We start from the raw sequence: 23,204 nt of genomic DNA on the forward strand, positions 1-23,204 counted from the left end.
ATAGTGTCTGAACTGAATAATCAGAATATAAAAGTATAAGAGTCGAAGCAAAAGTGTAAGTAAATTTTTTGCTAAACTGCTTGATACAGGATAACGTTCATGGACATACTTTTGCTAAACTGCTTGATACAGGATAATGTTTATGGACATACTTACATTTTGATGACTTGATTATAGAGTTGCTTCGCTTATAAAATTCTTTGTTGTCCCAGGAATCAATATACCAAAAATCAGATCAAACGGATAATTAGATCACATAAAAATTTTTTGTTAAAAAAGTAGAAAAATCAATATGTTTAAAATGGACGTACGGACATTATGGTAATGATTATAGAGTTGATACGCTTTCTAAATCGTACCTAACTACTACAGGAATCACTATGCAAAGTTTGAAATCGATAGGACAATTCTAACATGCCTAAATTAACGAATAAAAGCTATCTATCTCGGACGGACGGACGGACGGACCGACGGACCGACCCTAATTATAGAAAAGCTTCGCTTTTAAAAAGGAGTCAAAGCAAAATTGTGAGTAAATTTGTTGGAAAAACTTCTTGATAGAGGATAATGTTTATGGACATATTTAATTTTTTGGACTTGATTATAGAGTAGCTTTGCTTATAATATTGTACTTTGTTGTCCCAGAATCACTATACCAACAAATTATAACAATCGGATTATTAGATCACATAAAAATTTTTTGTTAAAAAAGTAAAGAACCAACATGTTTAAAATGAACGTACGGACATTCTGGTAATGATTATAGAGTTGCTACGCTTTCCTAATCATACTATCTACTAAAGGAATCACCATGAAATCGACAGGATTTTAACATGCCTAAATTAATGAAAAAAGCTATCTCTCTCAGACGTACGGACGGACGGACGGACGGACGAACGGACGGACGAACGGACGGACTAACCCTAATTATAGAAAAGCTTCGCTTTTAAAAAAAAATGACAACATCCATAAAAATGAAGCTCTGAAATCAGAAGGACCTCATTGTTATAGGAATCATCATGCCAAGTTTAAAATTGATAAAACAATTTTAACTGTTTAAATTAACGAAAAAAGCTACCTGTTACATACAGACGGACCAACCCTAATTATAGAAAACCTTTGCTTCGACCACTTTGAAGTCTCAGGGATTTAAAGGGATAAGATTATGTGTTTAATTTTTCAACTATAAGTTAAGTCAGTATTTAAATTATGTATCGTACAGACTGTAAGGTTAAAGAAAACAATCACATTTCTAAAAGAGAATATACAATTTAACATTAGCGATTGGGTGGGGGTGGGTAGATAGATAGATAAATACTATGCTATATTTTGTACAGTTTACATGATTTGTAATTTACATAATTATAATCTTACGTAACTCCAGTCTTGTATATTTTAATGTTTTTATTTGCAATCTTAGTTCGTTATCGATAAATAATTGCTATTCTGCATAATTTTACACATTGCTATCGTGTTATATAAAGATAAATGATGATCACTGTTCAAAAAGTTTAATTTTAAATATTTCTGGAGAGAACAACAAAAACTTTCTTTATACCCCAAATAGTAAAAATTCATAGTACGCCCTTGCATCCATTACATAATTATCAGCTGATTTATAGACAGACTGAAAATTAAGTTGCCAACCATTTGAGGGGGGGGGGGGTTGTACTTTTCATTATATACAAATATCTGACTCTCTGCCTGGGTTTTTATTTTATTATTGTAAAGAAAATTTTTTTTTCACCCATGTTTTTCCATTTTGGTCTAATATTTGTATCAGTTGGCAAGTAGAACAGATTATTGATACAGCTAGTGTGTTCTTTAATCCTGATTATAAAGAATTATAACTAAGAAGTTTATGTAGTATGCAGCTGTTAGGGAGATCCTTCAGTGCACACAGATAAACAGACAGACAGAGATTCTGTTTATCTCTAATGACTGGGGTTTCTAAATTTTATTAAATGTACTTACACTTACCTGTCCAAATGACTGGGGTTTCTAAATTTTATTAAATGTACTTATTACCATTCTGAATGTACTATTTGTATGTAGGAAATAATTTCTTATTCTTGTTCTGATATCCCAATATAAAAGGATCAAAAGGTCAAAGGATACAACCATAAATGCACTGTACAAATCCTACTTATTATGTACTTATATATTCTCTATACCTGTATTTCAGTTCTGACATCCCAATATAAATTAGGAAAATTATCTGAGGAAAAGGAAGAATTAGAGGGATTAAGGAAGGTGTTGGTAGAATTTGAGGGAATAAGGTAGATTTTCTTAGAACAAGGAAGAATGTCTTAGAATAAGGTAGATTTTCTTAGAATAAGGAAGAATGTCTTAGAATAAGGTAGATTTTCTTAGAATAAGGAAGAATGTCTTATAATAAGGTAGATTTTCATAGAATTAGGAAGTATTTCTTAGAATAAGGTAGATCTTATTAGAATAACTAAGAATTATTTAGAATAAGGAAGAATGTCTTAGAATAAGGTAGATTTTCTTAGAATAAGGAAGAATGTCTTAGAATAAGGTAGATTTTCTTAGAATAAGGAAGAATGTCTTATAATAAGGTAGATTTTCATAGAATTAGGAAGTATTTCTTAGAATAAGGTAGATCTTATTAGAATAAGGAAGAATTTCTTAGAATAAGGAAGAATGTCTTAGAATAAGGTAGATTTTCTTGGAATAAGGAAGAATGTCTTAGAATAAGGTAAATTTTCTTAGAATAAGGAAGAATGTCTTATAATAAGGTAGATTTTTATAGAATTAGGAAGAATTTCTTAGAATAAGGAAGAATGTCTTAGAATAACTAAGAATTTCTTAGAATAAGGAAGAATGTCTCAGAATAAGGTAGATTTTCTTAGAATAAGGAAGAATGTCTTATAATAAGGTAGATTTTCATAGAATTAGGAAGAATTTCTTAGAATAAGGAAGAATGTCTTAGAATAAGGTAGATTTTCTTAGAATAAGGAAGAATGTCTTAGAATAAGGTAGATTTTCTTAGAATAAGGAAGAATTTCTTAGAATAAGGTAGGTTATCTGAGAATAAGGGAGAATTTGTAAGGACAAGGAAGAATTTCTTAGAATAAGGTAGATTATCTGAGAATAAGGAAGAACTTGGAGGTAATGGATTAATTTTCTTAGAATTAGGAAGAATAAGTGAGATTTAGGAAGGTGATTTTTATCCTCTTTTTCAGATATGTGAGAAAAAGGAGAGTGATTTTTGTCCATATTTGAGATATCTTAGAAAAAGGAAGATGATTTCTGTCCTTTTTGGAAGGGAATTTCTGTCCTTTTTAGGAATGACTTCATTTCCTTCATATGATCCAAAAAATTTGTTGTATTGCGTAAACGTTTGTTGTCATCTTTCACTATTTAACCCTTTACAGCCAATTTTTTGTGTTTTAAATAAGTGATGGAAAACAAGCACGATAAAGTTAATTCATTGATATATTGTAAAGAATTAAGTTTTTAATGAATTAATTTAGATGAAATCAAAAGGCCTAATTTTACTCTATACCAGAATACTATATATATGAAGCAAAACACTCTAAAAGCTACGAATTTTACCCAAATAAAAAAAGACCTTTTGCTCTGATCAAAAAAGACCACAGCAACAGTAAAATTAATTTTTAAATCCCCTCAAAAAAGTTTATTGGGGACTTAATTCAAATTTAGGCTCTGCAGTTTAATTCTACTGGTGTCATAGTATATTTTTTATATATGTTTTAAAAATAGGTTAAAAACAGTTTAAAATGTTTACAAAAATTTATTAATCAGGGCTCATTAGCCGCCCATTTAGGAGCTGACTGGCTTTAGATGTTGGATTCTGCGAATAAATGAAATAATAAATAGAGGTCTTTAGGCTGCGTTTTAAATAAAGTTTTTTTATAACAGTATAATATGCGGCTTTATAACCCGATGGACTGGATTTTCGGCTAGCAAAACTCTATGTTTTTTACACACAAAAAAGGAGAAAATTTTGCATCTTTTAATTAATAAGATGATTTACACATAAAGATTTGATTTATGTTAGAAAAGGTAGGGCTCACTTTGATTTATAGCTTTAGAAGTTTTGCTTTTGTCAATATTTTTGGGTAGGTATAATTTTAGTATTGAAAATCTTTTATCTACATATCTTTGTCCGTTCTAATACCTATAACACAGACGAAATTTTCCAATTTTATGTATCTTCTAAACTGTTTAAAACTGTGGCGTGCACATCAATTTATCAAGGAGATGTAAAAGGGGGTGTTGAAACCCATCTACATAACAACCACTGTACGCATATGTTTCAAAATGACCATTTTAACATTTGGTTAATTTAGATTTGAAACAACAGTTTAATGTGTTGTTGCTTTTAAGTAGCATAGCTAGTCTTTAACTAAGGTTTGTCAATAAGTCCAAGTACGTCTTTTAAAAATCTATTTATTAAAAGGCATTTTGAAAAATTTTAAAATCGCATTTACTTATTTGTTTGCAATCCCTGCAAAATTTAAATTTTATGTTTGATTTGTTATCAAAATCTGAAAAGATTTCTTTAATTTTACTGTTTAATATTGATCTTTTATATAAAGATCGTTTTTTGATGCGCTAATATTGTGCTATGAACATGATATATCTTGTTGTTTTTATATTTATTTTAAGCAAATATTATTACTATAATTAAACAAATTACTACACAAATAAAAACAATGAAACAGTAAGAAAAATCTGTGCTAAAACAGTAAATAAATTAGGGGGTCATTCAAAATTAATGGCTAGCAAATTTTTTAAAGAAAAATTTGCTGGTTTCATATGCTGTTCGTCCTTGCGATAAGCTGGCAATATTTTCGAATGAAAAAAAACAATAAACTGTAATATTAGACAGAAATTGTGTAACTGTTGTAGACTGTGCATAAATACAAGCTGCATAGATAATGTAGGCTGAAAATTGGCTGATGGTTAGTCAATTTGTTGCAGTTACAGACAAACACTCATAGTAGTTGTACCGAAAAAAAAGTCTAAGAAATATTTAAGAATAGGCCCCCTGTTTTTTTGCTAATTATGTTTATGTTGAGAGACTTTTAATTGTTGTTTAAAAAGAACTTGTGTTGTGTTTTTTGTTTTTTTAAGATTATTGTTGTTCTTAATTAAAGCATATTATTATAACATACATACAAACTTTAGGCCTACAAGTAGTAAAATTATCCATCTAGCACTAACAAACATAGTACTTGTGTGTATCATCATTAGGGAGGAAGGGGACATTTGACTGTAAAGTATACCAGTAGGGAGTACCCCAAAGTATTGGAATCACGTTTTCTCAGTCGTAGACTTACATACTCTAGCTATTGTCCTATGATCTTAAATGATCTTTTTTTTTATTTCCTTTTCCAGAAGAGTTATTTGATTGTCCATTCTCTTATCCCATTAGTTTTAACTATCGGTATTAAATGGAAGTGTTCGTGGCTGACTCATTATTGACATAATTAAATATTTATTGACATGATTAAAGAAATATCAAGAGCCAATTTGTCAGATATTTAGAACGAGCTCATAACCATGAACGTATTTTTGATCTTAATTAATTGAAAGTAAACGTAAAAACTATGAATCTTTAAAAATAATTGATTATTTTTTAACATTTCTGCCCTCTAAAAAAAATGCATGATATAATTTGCTTACCAAACATAATGAGCTAACAAGTTAACAATGAAAAATTGAGACAACGAAGCCTGAAGCCAAAAATAAAGTTATTTCTAGCGGTTTTATGCAATATATTTTGATTGGTAGAGTCTCATATCTAGCAGGTAGACCACCTCTATTTATCCATATAGGAGTAAAAGGGGCATTTAGTCGATAAGCAAGTCCAATCAAGGAGGGGGGTTGCACACAGTGGGATCTTTTGAAAAAAATCGGGACATCCAAAAAATCTAAAATCGACTTTTATCTATCCTAGGACCTAATAATGGCTGTAAGTAGACAGCTAGAAAAGAAATTTTTAAAAAATATTAATTTTTGGCGGGTTTATGCCATTTTTAAAAAAGGTAGTGAAAAATTTCTTTTCAGTTTTGATGATTTTCCAGATTTTTTTACACAATTTTTTCAAGGCAACAAAAAATACATTTATGTTCATCTTATGAAAAAAAAAATTTATTGAGGTACTTTTCAGATACCTGTACCAATGTCTAATTAAAGAAAAAATTTTAAAAAATATTTTTTTGGTGGTGTAAATTGACATTTTGTGAGAAAATTTCACCAAAAATATTAAGATTTTTAACCCCAAAAATCAGTTTTCTCCATTTTACCCAAAAACGGACAGGAGGCCCCGGGTTTTGCAATAATAATATCAATATACAACATGTATTGTGTATAAAACAGTTTTCACAACCTGGGGCCTCTTGTCCGTTTTTGAGTAATTGAGCATTTTACATTGCATGGTTTGAACAATTTCGTTCTTGTTAATTTCAAATTTTCCCCCGTTAGAGGGGGAAGGAGTCATTTTAGAGCCCAAAGTCATCTCTGCAATATTTTCAAACTTATTAAGGCGGATCTTTCTTGACTTATGCATCATTTGCCTCTGGCGAACCGTTTCGTCGTTATTTGCCGCCGTTGGCGTGATTTTTAACGATTTTTGCCGTTCTCGCGGTTTTAATGGACATTTAAGGGATAAAGGAGTCGTTAAATAAAGATGACTTAAAAATACTTTTATTTTAGCAATTAAATTTGCTAAATTTCATGTGTTCTAAAAAAATTTGTAGTTCTAACTGGTTTTGGTCCAGCAGAAATTCAAATTTGGAGATTAATTATAATATTGCAAAAACATTATATACGCATCAGAGAGAGAGAGAGAAATATACATTTGAGAGAGAATATAATTTAAGTAATTATGCTTATATTCTTATACAAACTTAAAATGAAGATAGCTAGACCTAGAATAAAGGTATTAACACAAAATCAAAAGTGTTTTGGAAATTATGTTACTGTTGTTGATATCTGTAAAAAAATATTTGAAAACATGCCTTATAAGTGTCCTATTTTACTTATACTGGACCTACCTAAAAATGCCGGGACTCGAAATGGGTGCACCTGACGCTATATTCTTGTTCACAAACATTGTTTGCATTGAAGAAATATTTACATAGACGTTGATTTTGTTAAAATATTCCTATCCTAACTAAAGTTATGAAGTTTTATAGATTTTTTAAAAATAGGGTAGCTTCGCTCCTCCAAAACAGCAAGACGTACTTACCAAATGCAAATTAGAAGTTAACAGAGGCAAAATTTAAGTTATTTCTGAGTTAAAGCAAAAGAAATTACATCATTTCTTCAAACACAAGCTTATTTATTGAAGTTTACTTTTGTCTACTCTAAATGTCCCGTTTTTTGGCAAAAGATCCCACTGTGTTGCATTAGACTGTAAATTGCATTGGTACCCAAAGTTGTATAACCAATAAAATTAAAAGGTTATGGCTGACATATTATCGACGATTTGATAATGACATTTCAAAACATGCCTATGTTGAAAGATAAATATTTAAATCTTGCATTGGGCCCTAACATAACCTAACCTTTAAAAAAAGCTACATTCTGTAAGTTTGATTGGGGAAGAGGTTATATGTGGTTCAATAACAAAAATCTGGATTTTTCCTTTTTATCCATTTTATAATCTAAATATGCTTGTTTTGGTATTAGTTTTTTTTATGTTTTTTGCATTTTTATAACAACAGTGTGCCAATATTTCAGCAGGTCTTTTCTTGAGAAAGATGTTTTTTTTTAACTCTTTTAACTTTTGATGCTGTTAGTAAATTAGAATAGGACTGTTTTAGACTGACGGTGTAGAAATAGGTTTCTAGTAGTTGTTCTTAATGATAGACATCTTTTTAAGGATTTAATATGTTTTGCATTAAAAGTAACTAAAAATTAGAAACGTTTTCGTATTAAATGCATAACAGTAAACTAGAATACAGTGTCAAAATATGTAAATAGATACATCTCTTATTTTAAATTAAGCACGATTGAACATACCATTGCTATTGAGAAGTTGAATGAATAAAAATTATTCTATCCCTCAAAGTACATATAGAGCATTGAAACCTCTTATTATATCTAATTTATTACAAAGTACGGGGAGAGAGTGGTTTCTGTGCTCGACTCTGTACTTTAAAGGAATCCACCAAAAAATGTTGTCTTTTGTAAACATCAGTGTTTGGTGGATGTAATTGAGATATTAAAGTGCAGCTGCAGCTAAATTACTACCAACATAAACATAAGTTCTGACTTTTATCTTATTTATTAACCCGATGAGGTAATCTTTTTTGTTTAAATTTAAATATTACTTTGACATAATTAGTGACTTACAGGTTCAAATATTTAAAGATTATATAGGATGTATTTATTTTTTATAAAAGTTTAATGGGGATGCAACTATTGTCTTGAACCTTATTTGTTATTAAGTTATTAAGTGCTCAAATTAAATAGTCCCAATTTTTTGGGATTGTGAATATTCCCATATTCCCAAGATTTTACATTTATGTTCTTCCAAAAAGAATAGCTTCCATCATCCAAATGTTTAAGGTTCTTACTCTTGTTATGTAATGCCAAATCTTTTAAGAAATCACCAGGCAAAGTTGAAAAGCCAGAGACATACATGCCCAAACTAAGGAGAAGCTAATTTTTCGTGGATCTTCATCAGTTTAAAGAATACTTTAAAAAGTTGTTGGTGGATGCGCTGTACTCGACACAAAAGACATGTTTTTTTGCAAATTGATTTTATCATATTATGTAATTGATGATAAGTTTTTTAACAAAAGCAGCTTTATTCTTCTACCCCACCCCTTTTGTTAGTTGATCATAGGTTTACTCCCCAGAGCTGAAAACTAAAAAAGGTCATGGATGGTATTTACCTACCCCCTCCCCATTTTTATTTTGGAGAAAGTTAATAAACCAACTTACTTTGGTTTCATCTATACCTACCTCATTAGTCTTTTAAGTTAAAAGTTTATGTTATAATCTAAACAAAAAATGTTTTTTTTTTAAATTTGTTGAATTCAAGAAAAGCATTTGAGAGCCCATATACAAATACTGTAGATATTTCCTCATGAAAGAAGTTATGGAAAGAAAAGTTGAAAAGGTAAAAATAATTATGTACTGCTAGAGTCTAAATTTTAATTTTCATATGACTCTTTTTAGGCAGTACTTAAAAAAATTTTAATATTACTTTATACTAAAACCAGACAACGGTAGTGTGAAACTTAACCGATGAGTTTATGATATTCTAGTAATATCAATCTATTATTTGATGTGCATTACATACAAACATTAGCAAACATCCGCCAAAAAAAATTGTGCAACCCTTTTAGAATGCTAATATTAAATTTATGTTTTCACAATTTAAACAAGGACGCGACGATGACGTCCAAAAGAATTAAAGTTCTTTTCTTGAGTTAATTATAAAGGCCATCATGCCAACCTTAAATAAGTATCTACGGTTATGGACAAAATGGGTGTTTAAAAAATCCAACCCTGCCGCTCCCTCCCTTCTTTATTTAATTTTGTTTATCCCCAATTGGTACTATTCCTCTTGGAGCACTTTAAAACATTACTAAACCTAACCTAACCTAAATAAGCATGAAAAGTAAGGATTTAGATTGTTTTTGATGTTGCATGTAGCAGAACAGTTTACTGAATTAACAGTGTGTCCACTCTACTAAAATAAATCACTTTTATTACTGTAATAAACATACATGCAGTATATTTAAGTAAATTTACAATCTGTTCAACCATTTCAAAAAGGATATTTATTGTTTTATTAACACATAACACTTTTTCTACTATAAAATACATGTTACTTGCAGTATATTTAAGTAAATTTGCAGTATGTCCACCATAAGAAGTATATAGGTTGTTTATTAACACGAATCACCTTTCCTACTATAATAAACATATATACTTTACATGTAGTATATTTTACTAAATATACAGTGTGTCCATCCTCCCAAGAAAGGATATAGGTTGTTTTATTAACACGAATCACGACTAAAACAAAGTTAATAAGTTCACATACCAACCAAGGAGAATATTACTATATGCTGTAAGATTGGAGAAAATCTGTACGCCCGTTCGTTAGACCCACCATGGCTTTTTAGACAAGTTAAAGGATTCTTGCCATTTTTTTCAATTGATTTTCTTTACCCTAAAGCTTTTATATAAAAAATAGTCTAATCATTAGCTTTGTGAAAACCATCATAGTGTATTACTTATTCCTTTAGGGGAAAAATTAATATTTTATTTCAATTTTACTCGTTTTCTGCAAGATTTTCAACCTTTTAGTAAGAAAGAAATGTTTTAAAGCATGTGTATTTAACCAAACCAACTCCCAACGCCAAGGTCAATCTGGGCCAAATACACCCCCTTTGTGAAAACAAAATTGATTAATAGTGGAGTAGCTCTGAGATACATTTATGAACATAAATTCCTTGTAAAAAAAACGAGTAAAAGAACAGCTAAAAAAGATTTTAAAGTTCTAAAATGCTTTTCCACTTAAACAGTAGGAAGTGTAATTTTGTTAACTAGCTTTCTCACAGTTAGATACTAATAGCTCTTATTATCTTAGGTAGATAGATAGATAATTAAATAGATAGGTAGATAGATTTAAGGCAGATATACAGACAGACAATCAAATGGAGAGACGAAATAAAAACAGAAAAAAACAGACATGAAATTATAGAGATATGACATTAGATAACATGGGTGGAGAAAGACATTCAAAAACACATACAAACAGACAAACACATGGATAGACTGACGGACAGACAGATAAACTGACAGACAGACAGATGAACTGACAGTTAAACATACAGACCGATGAATTGATAGGCATAGAGACAGACACTCAGAATGATAAACAAACAAACTAGAAAGATAACTAAAGTTTCTATTATTTCAGTGTTGGTTCTATTGGGAGTGCAACGGCGTCACATGAAGAATGTAAAGTCTACAGAACCCGCCGAAGACGTTATTTCACAGGCAAGTATTATCTATTGTTCATGGCAAAGCTACTCTATAATTCACTTTTTCGTGCCACAGTCTGTCAGTTTGTCCGTCCGTCCATTGTGATTGTGAAGGAGGAAATGTGATTTTCCTGTCTGTTTTTTTTTTTGGTGAAGCTACCCCTTCCAAAAGGTCGGTCCATGTTTAGGCTATAAAAGACATCTACATGAATTTTTTAGAAAGGGTTTGCGATATGTCTATATCTTTCTTTGCCTTTTATTTGACCAATGATTATCTGCTCTATAACTCACTATGTTAGTTTGTCCTCCTTTTTTTGTGAATCAATAGTAGTTTATTAAGCTAGGCTTAGAACTTTCAACGTCAAAATGCATAATTTCTTGATGAGATACTTTTTGTTTGTCTATTTATTCTTATGTTATTTATTATTTGATTAAAATACAATATTTTGTTTAAATTTTAGGCATCTTATATGACGTACTCCACAACTGTATCAGATCATTCCGTCAATTATGGTCCTGCCAACTGGGAAAAGGTAAATATATTTCCAGTATGGCTTCGAAACCGATTAATATCCACTGGATTAGTACCGGTTCAAAGTCACACTGAAAATGATATACGCATCGTATTACAGAAAACTTTCCACAAATATAAAAATTAAAAAAAAAAAAAACAAGATGAATACCGGTTTTGTTAGACCGGGCCTTCGGTCCCTCAGGTGTAACATAAACGGTTTTATTATTATAATTTTTAATAACCGCGGAAAGCGGTCTATAACAAAATGCGATAAATAACTATTAAAGATAGATAGATTATAAATAGATAGCTAGATTCTGTGGATATGATTCTCCTTTACAGTGAAGCTGTATAATTATTTAGGTCTTGGGAGGATTATAAATATTTTGGGGAGCTTACCTTAGCTTAGAAATCGTCCTTATTTTTTTCCATTTTAAAACTATAATTAAAAGTGATAGATGGATTCCCCGCTATCAAATGCCCCTAGAGTCCTCCTTCTGCTAGTTAGAAAATTCTACAAATTTAATATACTAGATAGTAAAAAGCCCTGGGCTCTAGGCCTACGTGACTAAAGTGAAAGGCCTAACATGAAAGAAAAGTGCATTAGAGAAAGGCCTACATATAACATACATAGGCCCATGTCTGCCCACAGGCTAATTGTCAATCATTATTTTTGATAGATAGACATTAGACATGTAAGTTTTCAAAGAATGTCATTTTGCCTCTGGGTTATGATAAAGAAAGTTACCTTTGCCAAGAAAATTAGAAATTTTTTAACACTGAATGTTTTCATTGCTCTTTATTTTGCATCATATTTTTATTTTTTTGTGACCTAGCTTAGTTTAGGTTAGGTGTAGTTGAATTTAGGCACCAAGGGTTAAAGCTCCTCTAAAAAACTGTATGTCAGTGGGAGGGGATAAGGGATAGGTTAGTTTGGTGCTAGACTTGTAAAATAAGAAATCCTTTCAGAAGAAATAGAAATCCTTTTGCGTAGTTGAGGAAGTTTTCTTTCTTTGTAGTTAATAAATTTTACACTAAAAAAATATATTTAAATTGTTAGAACTTATATTGCAATAGATAAATTTTACATCTAGATAATGAAAATGGCAATATATTAATTGTGTATAGAATATTTATGAGAAAAAAAACTTTAATTAAAAATTAAGGGTACATTTTTTATAGTGTATTTGATTTTACCATTAAATGAAATATTGAAAAGTTCACCTTGAAAAAAAGTTTGTAAAAAATTTGCAAGACAATGGACGATTTTTCCCATCCAAGTATTTTACTGACAGAAATTTAGCAAATTTGAGACAATAGATAAAATGGTTTAGATATGTAAATATTTTTATATGACTTGATTTAACATCTAATAAATTGATTGCACAACCTTTAACTTTAAGTTTTAACTATAAATTTCATTAAGTTGCTTCCGTTTTCGGTCAATTGAATCGGATGAAAAAAAAATTTTTCATTTAATCTTCTGATGAATCAACACATTTATTGCACAGCCTTTGTCTGGAAGTTGCAGTAATTGCAATAAATATTAGTAAATCCATTTGGAATATAAGGGTACCGCAGAAAAGAATTAGTATAAGGCCAGTCAAGGTATTAAAACCCTGCAGAAAATGCTCTAACCTATATTTTCTCTTAAAATCTATTGTAATTAAACTGAACAATAAACCAATGATTAGTCATATTTCTTATAATTTTGGTCACTAAATAAATATTGTATTTATTTAGTTTGTAGGCTACTAAAACTTTTATTAATTGTCAAGGAGTATTTTTCAAAATTCATTAAGAAAAAGAAAAATTATTGAATCGGTTTTTCTCATAAATTGCTTGCAGTATAGATATTTTTTGTTTGCCCGGTCCCCTGTACACCTTTTCTCATTTCTCAATGGAAATCTTTGATTCTTTTCCTTAATTGTAGTTCAACCACAGTTTTTTTAAATTTTTACCAGCCCAAGCAGTTAGGAGTTTTTAAATGTTTTTAATGTTTAAAATATTTTTAAAATCAGTCTAAAAAAGAAAAGACAAGCCAAGTATTGTTATATAAGAATTACTTCAGAGACGTTATGAATAAATATCATAGTAGAAAAACTCTATTTGTTGTTGGTTAGGGACTTTAGCTCCTGATTAGCAACGAAAAAGGAATTATTTTGTATATTGGTCAACTGTCTACAAAAGCATATAAGAAAAGCAATATGTAAACCAATCTACTTAATAATCCGTTGTTTTTTGGGCTAGTTTTAATGTGAATTTCAATGTTAAAAATCAAATGTATTAGCTAAATTAGTTGTTAAGATAATTAATTGTTAAGATTGAATAATTGGTTCAACCTCCCTACTTCTGCCTAAATTGTTTTGGTCAGGGCCTGTGAGAAATTTTACTTTTTATCATCTCTCACTTTTCAACGATTTTCTTAAATCCTGAGTCATTCAACATTAGTGTTGGTTATTGGAGAAAACAAGGACAATTATGTCTGGAAATTAGGCAGCATTATATAGGCAGTAAGACAAGAATAATATCAAATATTGAAAAAGGAAAAAACAGCATAAAATAAAATATTCAATTATGATTATTAAGTGGAAGAATACAAAATCTTATTTTTAGCAGGTAATGTCAAAAATCATTAGGTGAGACATTGTTTCAAGCAATGCTTTTTGACGGAGTCTAGACGGACTAAGGAACTGTCGGACGGACGGTCATACCCTAACAATAAGTAGCCGCCCTGTTAAAAATAATTGCCGTGTCACAAAAATATCAATTTCTAAATTGTGTTGAGTAACCATTTTTTAAAATTAAATCTTAATGATTACAAAAAGTTTCTTAGTCTAAATAAGCATAGATTTGGTTGTTTGATCATTTTTACACGGTAGTTAGAAGTAAGCCAGTGCATTAAATTTCTTTTTAGTTAAATTGTATAGTTTTAATAGACTATGGTATTGTTACTTATCCTACTTTTTAGCTATATGTTTTAAAAATATTATTTTAGTTTTTCTTCAGATGAATAAACCCTTCCTAATTAATTATCCTTTCAATAAACAAAGAAGGATTAAAAGAAAGTAAAAAAGGACAAAAAAAAGCAGAAATTTCCCACCACTTAACTTTTAGTTTTAGCTTCAGTGGAAATATTAATTTTGATTAATAGAGATCAACTGAGAAATTAACAAATATTTTACTCACAAACGACTCAGGCATAAGAGAATAATAAAAAATGTTTTTTCAAGTGCATGACATTAAAATGGAAAATGTATTGATCTAATTAAAGGCGGTATTATCCATGATATGATTTGAAAGCATATATTAAAAATGCAACTTCTCATAAAATGTACGCTATAATGTCCAATAAAAACCATAACTAATAGAAACCAATATCTACCATTTAAAAGATATAATAACTATGACATCATAACTATGTTGATGTGATTTTAGCGCAGTAAAGACCTCAAGACAAATGTCCAGCAATCAAGGTTTTTTTATTGCTTAACTTTCATTTTATTCTAGAAGCTTCCTTATTATTTTTGGTGTAATTTAAGATATAATTTCAATAAGTTAAATTATAATTAGCTTTTTATTCATTTAAATTTATCATTATGAAAATGGCAACAATTATCTTTGAGTGATTATTAAGATTCAAAGTTATATTATATATTTTGTTTAAATCCAGACATCTATCTATTTGTCATTTATTTAGGTTAAAATGGATAATATTTTCTTGATTTTGATATTAAAAGATTTTAAAAATTTTAGAACATGTAATTTAAGTTTGTTATCACTGTGCTAGTTTTGGACTCCATTTCCATCCGACCATACGTCCGTCCGTAACGGTTAGCTATTTTCGTTAATTTAAACAGATTAGAATTGTCCCATCGATTTCAAACTTTGCATGTTGATTCTTATAACACTTACGTCTTAGAAATCGTAGCAATTATATCATTGTTACCAAAAAGTCCGTACGTCCATTTTAAACATGTTATTGTTGATGTGATATTATAATCCGTTTGATCTGATTTTTGTTATTTGATTCCTATTACAACAACGTCCAATGTTATAAGCAAAGCATCTCTAAAATCAAGTCCTAAAAATGTGTAAGTATATCCTTAAACGTTATCATGTTTTTAAGCAGTTTTGCAACAAAATTATTTACAATTTTCAGAGCTTCGCTTTTATAGTTGTTGTTATCCTTGTTTTTTTTATATTTTTATCCTGTCATTAAATTGCATAATCAGTTTGCCATTTGTCTTGGCATTATTTATATAAATAAAATATAACAAGCTTAGTGGCAAAAATTAAAATGGCAACATTTTAAAATTGGCCAAATCATAGTTACGCCGTTTTATTTATTTTGACAATATAAGAGTCACTACAGGGCCAGGCAGCTGCAAAAAGCCACCCAGAAGCCGCCTATTTAAAATCATTTTTACTGAAAAGCTAGACTGATTTTCAATATTAGGAGAGCTTTAGACGTTCAGTCGATTTAAAATGCCGATTTCTGTGCGGCTTACGCGCGGCTGCCGAGCCCTGAGTATCTCTCTCATTCTTGAAACGTAGTAACAGAGATATGTCACCTAAAGAATATTTGCCCCCAATATTGATATTGTTAAGGCCTAGCACCAGCCAAATAACTATGAAACGAGAAGATAATAAGTGTATATTGGCTGTCTACTAATGGGTGTAGAATATACGTGGATATTATGACAGGGGTAAAATTGTTAAAAATTTTGTTTGCTTTTTCCCCTATTATTTATTGGTCGGGCCGTTCATTTCTTAAGAGGGGATGGGGATTGTTATTTTAGCCTGCTTAAAGGTTCACTTTATCAGAGTGCAATAAATTCATTTATCTGTTACATTTCTATAGATTGGTAGCCTAGTTAATACAGAATATTTTCATAATAAAAGTACAAGAATAAGTTTTAAAAAGCTTAAGATTAAGTTAATAATAGTCTATATCGTCCATTGTCTTATCCCTTTCGATTCATGATAAAAACACTTCAGATAAATAGTGTCAGAACTCAGCTTTCTAAACAATATTTTGATCAATATTATTAGTTGACGCAACTTTCTTTTTTCACTTGAAGCCTTTAATTTTAACGATTAAGTGCACAGAGAGGCGTTCACTAAAATATTAGTATAGCTAGTGGATCGCCAAATGCTCCCCCCCCCCCTCTGATTTTCCTTAATTTTACTTCTATTTATAATTAGATAGTTAATATTAGTCATAAAATCGACATTAATATAGGATTAATTATTTATCGCATCGTATTATAGACAGATCTCCGCGGATATCAAAATGTAAATTTATAACATTAAAACCAATTTTGCTAGCCCCGAGGAGCCGAAGTCCAGAGCTAACAAAACTAGTTTTATGGTTTTTATTATTCGTGGAAAACTGTCTGTAATACAATGCTATTTATGTTTTTCAGTATTGTTAAAAACCGGTTCTAATCCAGCGGATATTAATTGGTTTTGAAGCCATACTGAAAAACAGGATAGGTCAATAATATGTCAGTCAGTGCTATTTTTTCACTGATATTAAGTAAGTAAACCTCAGAATATGATGTCAACATATCTTAAGGTTCATAGGGCTGCGAATTAATAGCTCTTCTTTAATTTTACCTAGTCTGTAATAAAAGAAGCACAACAAAAATAGGTTTTTGATGATTAGAAATTGATAAGAATGGGGAATGTTTTGTATACTATCAATAAGAGGGATTTAACCAGACTTTCTATATCATTTATTTTAAAAACATAAACACTATAATTATTTTATTAAAGCTATAATGGTCTTTTTTCACACTTTTACTTTTGAAATCAGCCGATTGTACATTATACCGTAAAAACTTACTTTAATTAAAAGTAGCAAAAACAAACTCACCATTTAAAGTATTTTTTAAGATTTTCTGGCATTTAACGAAACTTTTTACATTATAAAGACAAAATTAATAATATGAATATAGCTTTCTGTTCTTATGAAAAAATCAAAACAACTATAGAAAAGCTTCACTTTAAATAATTATTTGAGTGTATCAATTCAGACAAAAAATGCTAATAATTTGATTGGCAGATTTTCACAAAATAATTCAATGAAAACAAAATATTGAGTCTGCAAAAATCCACGGATACAAGTATTGGTCAATTTATGATAAATTATGATTTCTTACAATTTTTGATGTGGTGTAATTTTCAGAAAAAGAATGTCTCTTGAATAGATTATCTACTAAAAAAAGAAACAATGAACCTTAAAGGCCGTTAGCTGCCAAACGGCTGTATGTATAAAATTTGCCCGCTCATCTTTGTAAGCGGCACATTGTGGCTTGTAAATTATCTGAAAAGCCAAGAGCCAATGATGTACATGAAAGATTGCCTAAAGAAAACGCGCGCAAAATAAGTCTTGTTTGCGCTATGAGATTATTTTAAGATAATTAGCTAATCCAGATTATATGTATGACTTCTTTTGTCGATAATAATGACGTGCGATCATGATATATACGATTAGCCAACAGCTTTTACAGTTCTTACTTTTGGAACATTTCAGCAACATTTCTTTGAAATGCACCAAATCACAAATGTTTAAGATAACATTATTTACACTTTCTATTTCTATATTCCTGTATTCCAGGCAAAAACAAATAGATTAGCCAATTTAATTATATTCCTACAATGAAGCAAAAATGTCACATTAAAAATACTGTTATTAGCAAACATTCTTTAATTACAAGAAAAAAAAACTTAAAAGCTAATGTTGTTAGGGATAAGTTTGCTTAATTTATGCAAAAAAAATTATATAATTTCTAGTTTTTTTGGGATTATATAATGTGTCAAAATTTGACCTAAATTTGATCAATAGAATTACATGCCTGAATTATTGTTCATACATCCATGCCATCTGAAGCAAAAACTGTTTAGCTTTTATCTTTTCTATCAGACATCATCGAGAAAATGGATTTTTTTTTGTGAAAATACAATATTCTAGAAATAATTTTTAGTCCATTAATTAATTGTATTTTTATCTGTCAAAGTTGTAGGATGTATGTTTGTTTATCTGTATGAATTATTGTGTATCTGGGCCACAGGGTTTTTAATTTGATTACAATTTTTTTTAGACAGTAGCAATAAAATGATTTTCTATTCAGACATCTCTTCACATTTTATAAAGACAAACGTTTTTATTAAAGCCAAGATGTCCATGCTTTTTTTTAGTGGGAGGAGGGAGTAAAACGAGGCCTTTCAAATGTTTGAGGGGGTAAATGATGTATTTTTAATATTTTGACAAGGGTAAAATATGGGGTTTCAAAGTTTTATGGGGGTAAACAGACACCCCTTTACCCCCACCCTTGCCAATCTTCTTAAATTTTGGATTAATTAATCATTTTTTTCAGGATATCTGTGAAGATTTGTGCAGCTTGGATAATGATTCTTTCCTCAACAGTCTGGAGGCTGTCACCACCACTGACCACTACTGGGGCAATGACCACTATTGATCACCTTCATGTGATCACGTGATCATTAAATTTATGTAATCTAAAATGATTTGATATCATTAAAGAGTGATCAAATGGTGATCTAATTAATCACACAAGTGATATTTAGAGTGATTATTTTGCCAACATGTATGAGCTGCTTGCAATGAAGCGACTCAAAATCACCACACACAAAAAAAAACAGCTGATAAAAACCAGTTTTTATAAGAAGAACAGCTGATTTCTACTTTCAAGTATCAAAACCAATTTAATTTATTAAGCCATATTCTTATATAAAAACTGGTTTTTGTTTTAATCAGCTTATTTCTATGAAAAATAAGACTTGAAAAATAGTGAGTTGAATATTATTTCTAATAGACATTTGATAAAAATCACTTATTACTAAGCACCTATGCAAAATATACTTAATATGTATACTTAGAAATATTTTAAAATGTGCAAAAAATCAATGTTTAAAAATTTACCAATCATGCAGAAGAAGAAAAATATAAAATCATGATTTCAAAATCGTGATATTTAAACCTTATTAAATTTTACTTTCAAAATTTTTTCTATTTTTTGTGAATTATTGTTCAGTTTATGAATGATTTTTTGAAACTCTCAGTTGAAATATATTAAAATATGCTGCTTTTATACCTATTTTTAATGCAATCTATCTTCATATCTACCTATGAATTCAAAACTAAAAATTATAAAAAGTAATTTTCTCTAAATTTTAAAGTTTTTTGTTTTAGTTTGGCGTTTCTTTTTTGTTAATCACTTTTTTATTATTATTTTAGATTTAGGTACTTTCTGTAATTGTTAAAATGTCTACACATCATCATATTTTATAAAGAATAAAGTATTATTATTAAAAACTAAAACTGTTACTTTTTGGCACAAAATGAAGTTATTATATAATTTACTTTGTTTGTCTGTAAGTAAATGCAGGGACTAAGGGAGGGGACAATGGATCGAATATTCAATTCTCAAAATTTAGGTAAAGGCTTAAAGGGAATGTGCAAGAATTCAGCAGTTTCTGACTGACTTTGGGTACTAGCGCATTAATGCCCCGTTAACTAGCTGAGTTAGTTTGTAATAAAGCAGACAGTTAAATTTGTCCTAAGATGACTGGTTTTAACAAATATTTTTCCCAAGAAAATGTCATTTAGAAACTCCACTGTGATATTTATGTATTAAACGATCTAAGAACTCCTTAAATTTAGGTAGCAGTTAAAAATATATGAGACGGGTTGACGAAGTTCTAATGGTAATTTTTTTAGTGAATAATTACAGAATGTTTACTACATTGTGATGTACTTGTAATTTAATTTTCAAGTAAATGATTTTTTTCTTAGAACTAATTTTGTTCTGAATTATATTACCATGATCCCTTTATAATTTTGGTCAAATTTTTTGGATAAATCTGGTTTTCATTGCTTTTCAGTGAAAACTCTTAAATTGAATTAATTGCCCATTGTCCCCTCTTTTACTCCCTGAAGTAAATGACTACATGGTATTATCAAACTTGGTCATTCTTGACATACTAGCGAACATTGAACATAAAGAATTTCTACTAAAAATATTTGGTTATCTTGTATTAAAGGATAATAACACAAGTGCATTACTGACCAAAGGGCAAAGACCAACAGAATAGACAAACAAAAACATCATCGATTAAAAATCAAGGACAATTTTATTTAAAAGTAGCGCAGACAAAACAATCAAAAAACATTTGGGATTTTAAAAAACTCATTATCATTTTAAAATTGTCTGACATATCTTTTAAATAAGTTCTGTTCATTTTTTTGAGACCATTTACAGAAGCTATCTCAAATTTACGTTTTCGAATGGACAAATCATTAAATGAATGACCTTCAGTTAGACCGAGCACCCTAATTTTATAGAAACTGCGCTCCATACAAAGTTCCTGCATTTACCAGTTTGTAAACAAGTCTAACTGAACTTTTAAAAAACACTGAATCATTATAAAATGCATTGAAACATGATTTTTAAATAATTGATATGGTATTTATACAGTTAGGCTAGGTTAGAAAAAAAACAAGGATTTTGTCGAATATCGAAGAGTATCCAAAATGCGAAATGAAGACAAAAATCATCCCTCAACCATTATAACGACGCATTGATTTGTTTGTGTCCACTTTTGACAATGTTAGAAGTATTTTTGCCATAAAACATAAAATAATTATATAAAATGTCAGTGGCAGCATGGCAGCATACCTGCGAAATCATGAAAATTAATGTTAAATATACATACACAAAAACAATTTTGACAAAAAACATCCACTTTATTTCTGCTGGTTGTAAAAATTACAACGTTCCTAAGTATGATTATTATTATCTAACTTCTAGATACTCATGCTTTCCATATAGTACTATTCTAAAAATGGTATTAAGACTTTTTAGTTTCATATTAATATAAGAACATTACAAAACACAGTGCCTTCGAAGGTGCTTTGACTTTTGTGTCAGAACCTAAATTGGGACATAGTGCATTTCATTACCCTAGGTTAGGTAACTTCATTTCACTTTTCAATAAAATCTAAAATGCAGCGGTTTTTGAGAAAATTAGATTTAAAAATTTCAAGTTCAATTTTCATCCACTAGGAGTTACCGCATAAACATGACAAGAAAAGCAAAGATTATTTATTTAAAATTTTGAACAACTTTGCTTTTATAAAGTCAGTCATAAAACCTCTCCGTGTATGATTTATTTAAGGCTGAATTTCCGTGACCTTAGCAAAGCAATTGATAAAAATGGCCATTAATTAACTCACTTCAGGAGTGGTTTTATGAAGAACTTTATAAAAGCAAAGTTGTTTAAAATTTTAAATAAATGATCTTTGCTTTTCTTTTCATGATTATGCGGTAACTCCTAGTGGGTGAAAATTGAACTTGAAATTTTCAAGTTTAATTTTCTGAAAAAACCACTGCATTTTAGATTTTATAGAAAAATGAAATGAAGTTACCTAACCTAGGGTAATGAAATGCACTATGTCCCAATTTAGGTTCTGACACAAAAGTCAAAGCACCTTCATTTGCACTGTGAAAAGTTTAAAATGGTAGATCTTGTAAAACTATACATCCTAATGAGTGCAGAGAACCAACTCAAAGAAAGTCTGACAATAATCCATCAAAAAAGGCAATACGAGTTACCATTTTCATCCTCTTTTATCATGACGCAGCTTTTTTAGAAAATCAACCACCCGTTAACTAGCAAATAGTTCGTCATATTTGTAAGAACACTAAATCATTATGAGCTAATTTTGCTGACCTTTTTCTTCAGCATCCAGTTTCTGTCTTTTGTATCTGCAGTTTTTACAAGACACTCTCAATTTTAGTTTTAAAAAGAAAAAAAGCCAAAGCTTTGTTAGTATGTAGCTACATCACTTTCTTATAAAGGTGGCCTATATTTGTCTATATACTAAACAGCTTTTGTTAAAATGTTTGACATTTTAAGCGTTTTGCAACAATTTAATGAAAGGAATAATATGGGTTAAAAACATGGACGACAAACTTGTAACTTGTAACTTGTAAACTGAATTGTAAAATGATGAATTATAAGGTGGCTGAATCTAGCATTATGTCTAGCATCGTATTATATCCAGCTTTCTACGAATATAAAAATGTACAATCATAAGATTAAAACCAGTTTTTTTAGACGGTGCCATCGGCACCTCGGGGCTTAAAAAAACTAGTTTTAATCTTATAATTGTACATTCTATATCCGCGGAAAGCCGTTTATAATACGATGCGAGAAATAACTATTATCTTTCAAAATAGATTAGAGTTAAAAAACTCACTTTTCTGAATTTTCTTTACAGTTACTTATCCCTACATATACTACTAAATGACAAATGACAGCGTGATACTCTAGAATGGTTTAAAACTGTTTTACGGTGTCAACCAATTATTATTAGGTTACATATTCAAAAATATGCCATAACATCAAAAATTTGAATGAATATAAAACAGCAAAAAAAAATTTAATTTAAAAAGAAACATTAGGTCGATGCATGGAACAAGTATGTCAACCCTCATAAAAATAGAGTAAATTGCCTACCAATAAGGTTTATTATCTTTTCTTTATTACAGTCAAAATTATATTTCTTTTATAAAAATCTTATCTTGACTAACAAATTAGAATAATTCAAAGGATTTTGAGACATCTTTTTTAGGACACTGGATGGACTGCAAATT

General features: G+C 29.6%; 2 protein-coding genes across 2 annotated transcripts in view; one reads left to right on the forward strand and one right to left on the reverse strand.

Annotated features, from left to right (window-relative positions):
- LOC145314481 (luciferin sulfotransferase-like) overlaps positions 1-19,609 on the reverse strand; it is a 301,018-nt gene extending 281,409 nt beyond the window's left edge. The window contains exon 1 of the mRNA XM_080154398.1: positions 19,600-19,609. The gene's annotated coding sequence lies outside the window, so the exon portion shown is untranslated. The remainder of the gene's footprint in view (positions 1-19,599) is intronic.
- LOC145314475 (uncharacterized) overlaps positions 1-19,861 on the forward strand; it is a 99,163-nt gene extending 79,302 nt beyond the window's left edge. The window contains exons 10-12 of the mRNA XM_080154385.1: positions 10,940-11,019; positions 11,465-11,536; positions 18,903-19,861. Of these exons, the coding sequence (XP_080010511.1) occupies positions 10,940-11,019; positions 11,465-11,536; positions 18,903-19,004 (254 nt within the window). The 3' untranslated portion in view covers positions 19,005-19,861. The remainder of the gene's footprint in view (positions 1-10,939; positions 11,020-11,464; positions 11,537-18,902) is intronic.
- Positions 19,862-23,204: the final 3,343 nt, after the last annotated feature.

Source organism: Acartia tonsa, chromosome 1, assembly GCF_053477335.1.
Source record: "Acartia tonsa isolate MP-2025a chromosome 1, ASM5347733v1, whole genome shotgun sequence".
In the NCBI taxonomy this organism is placed as follows: domain Eukaryota; kingdom Metazoa; phylum Arthropoda; class Copepoda; order Calanoida; family Acartiidae; genus Acartia; species Acartia tonsa.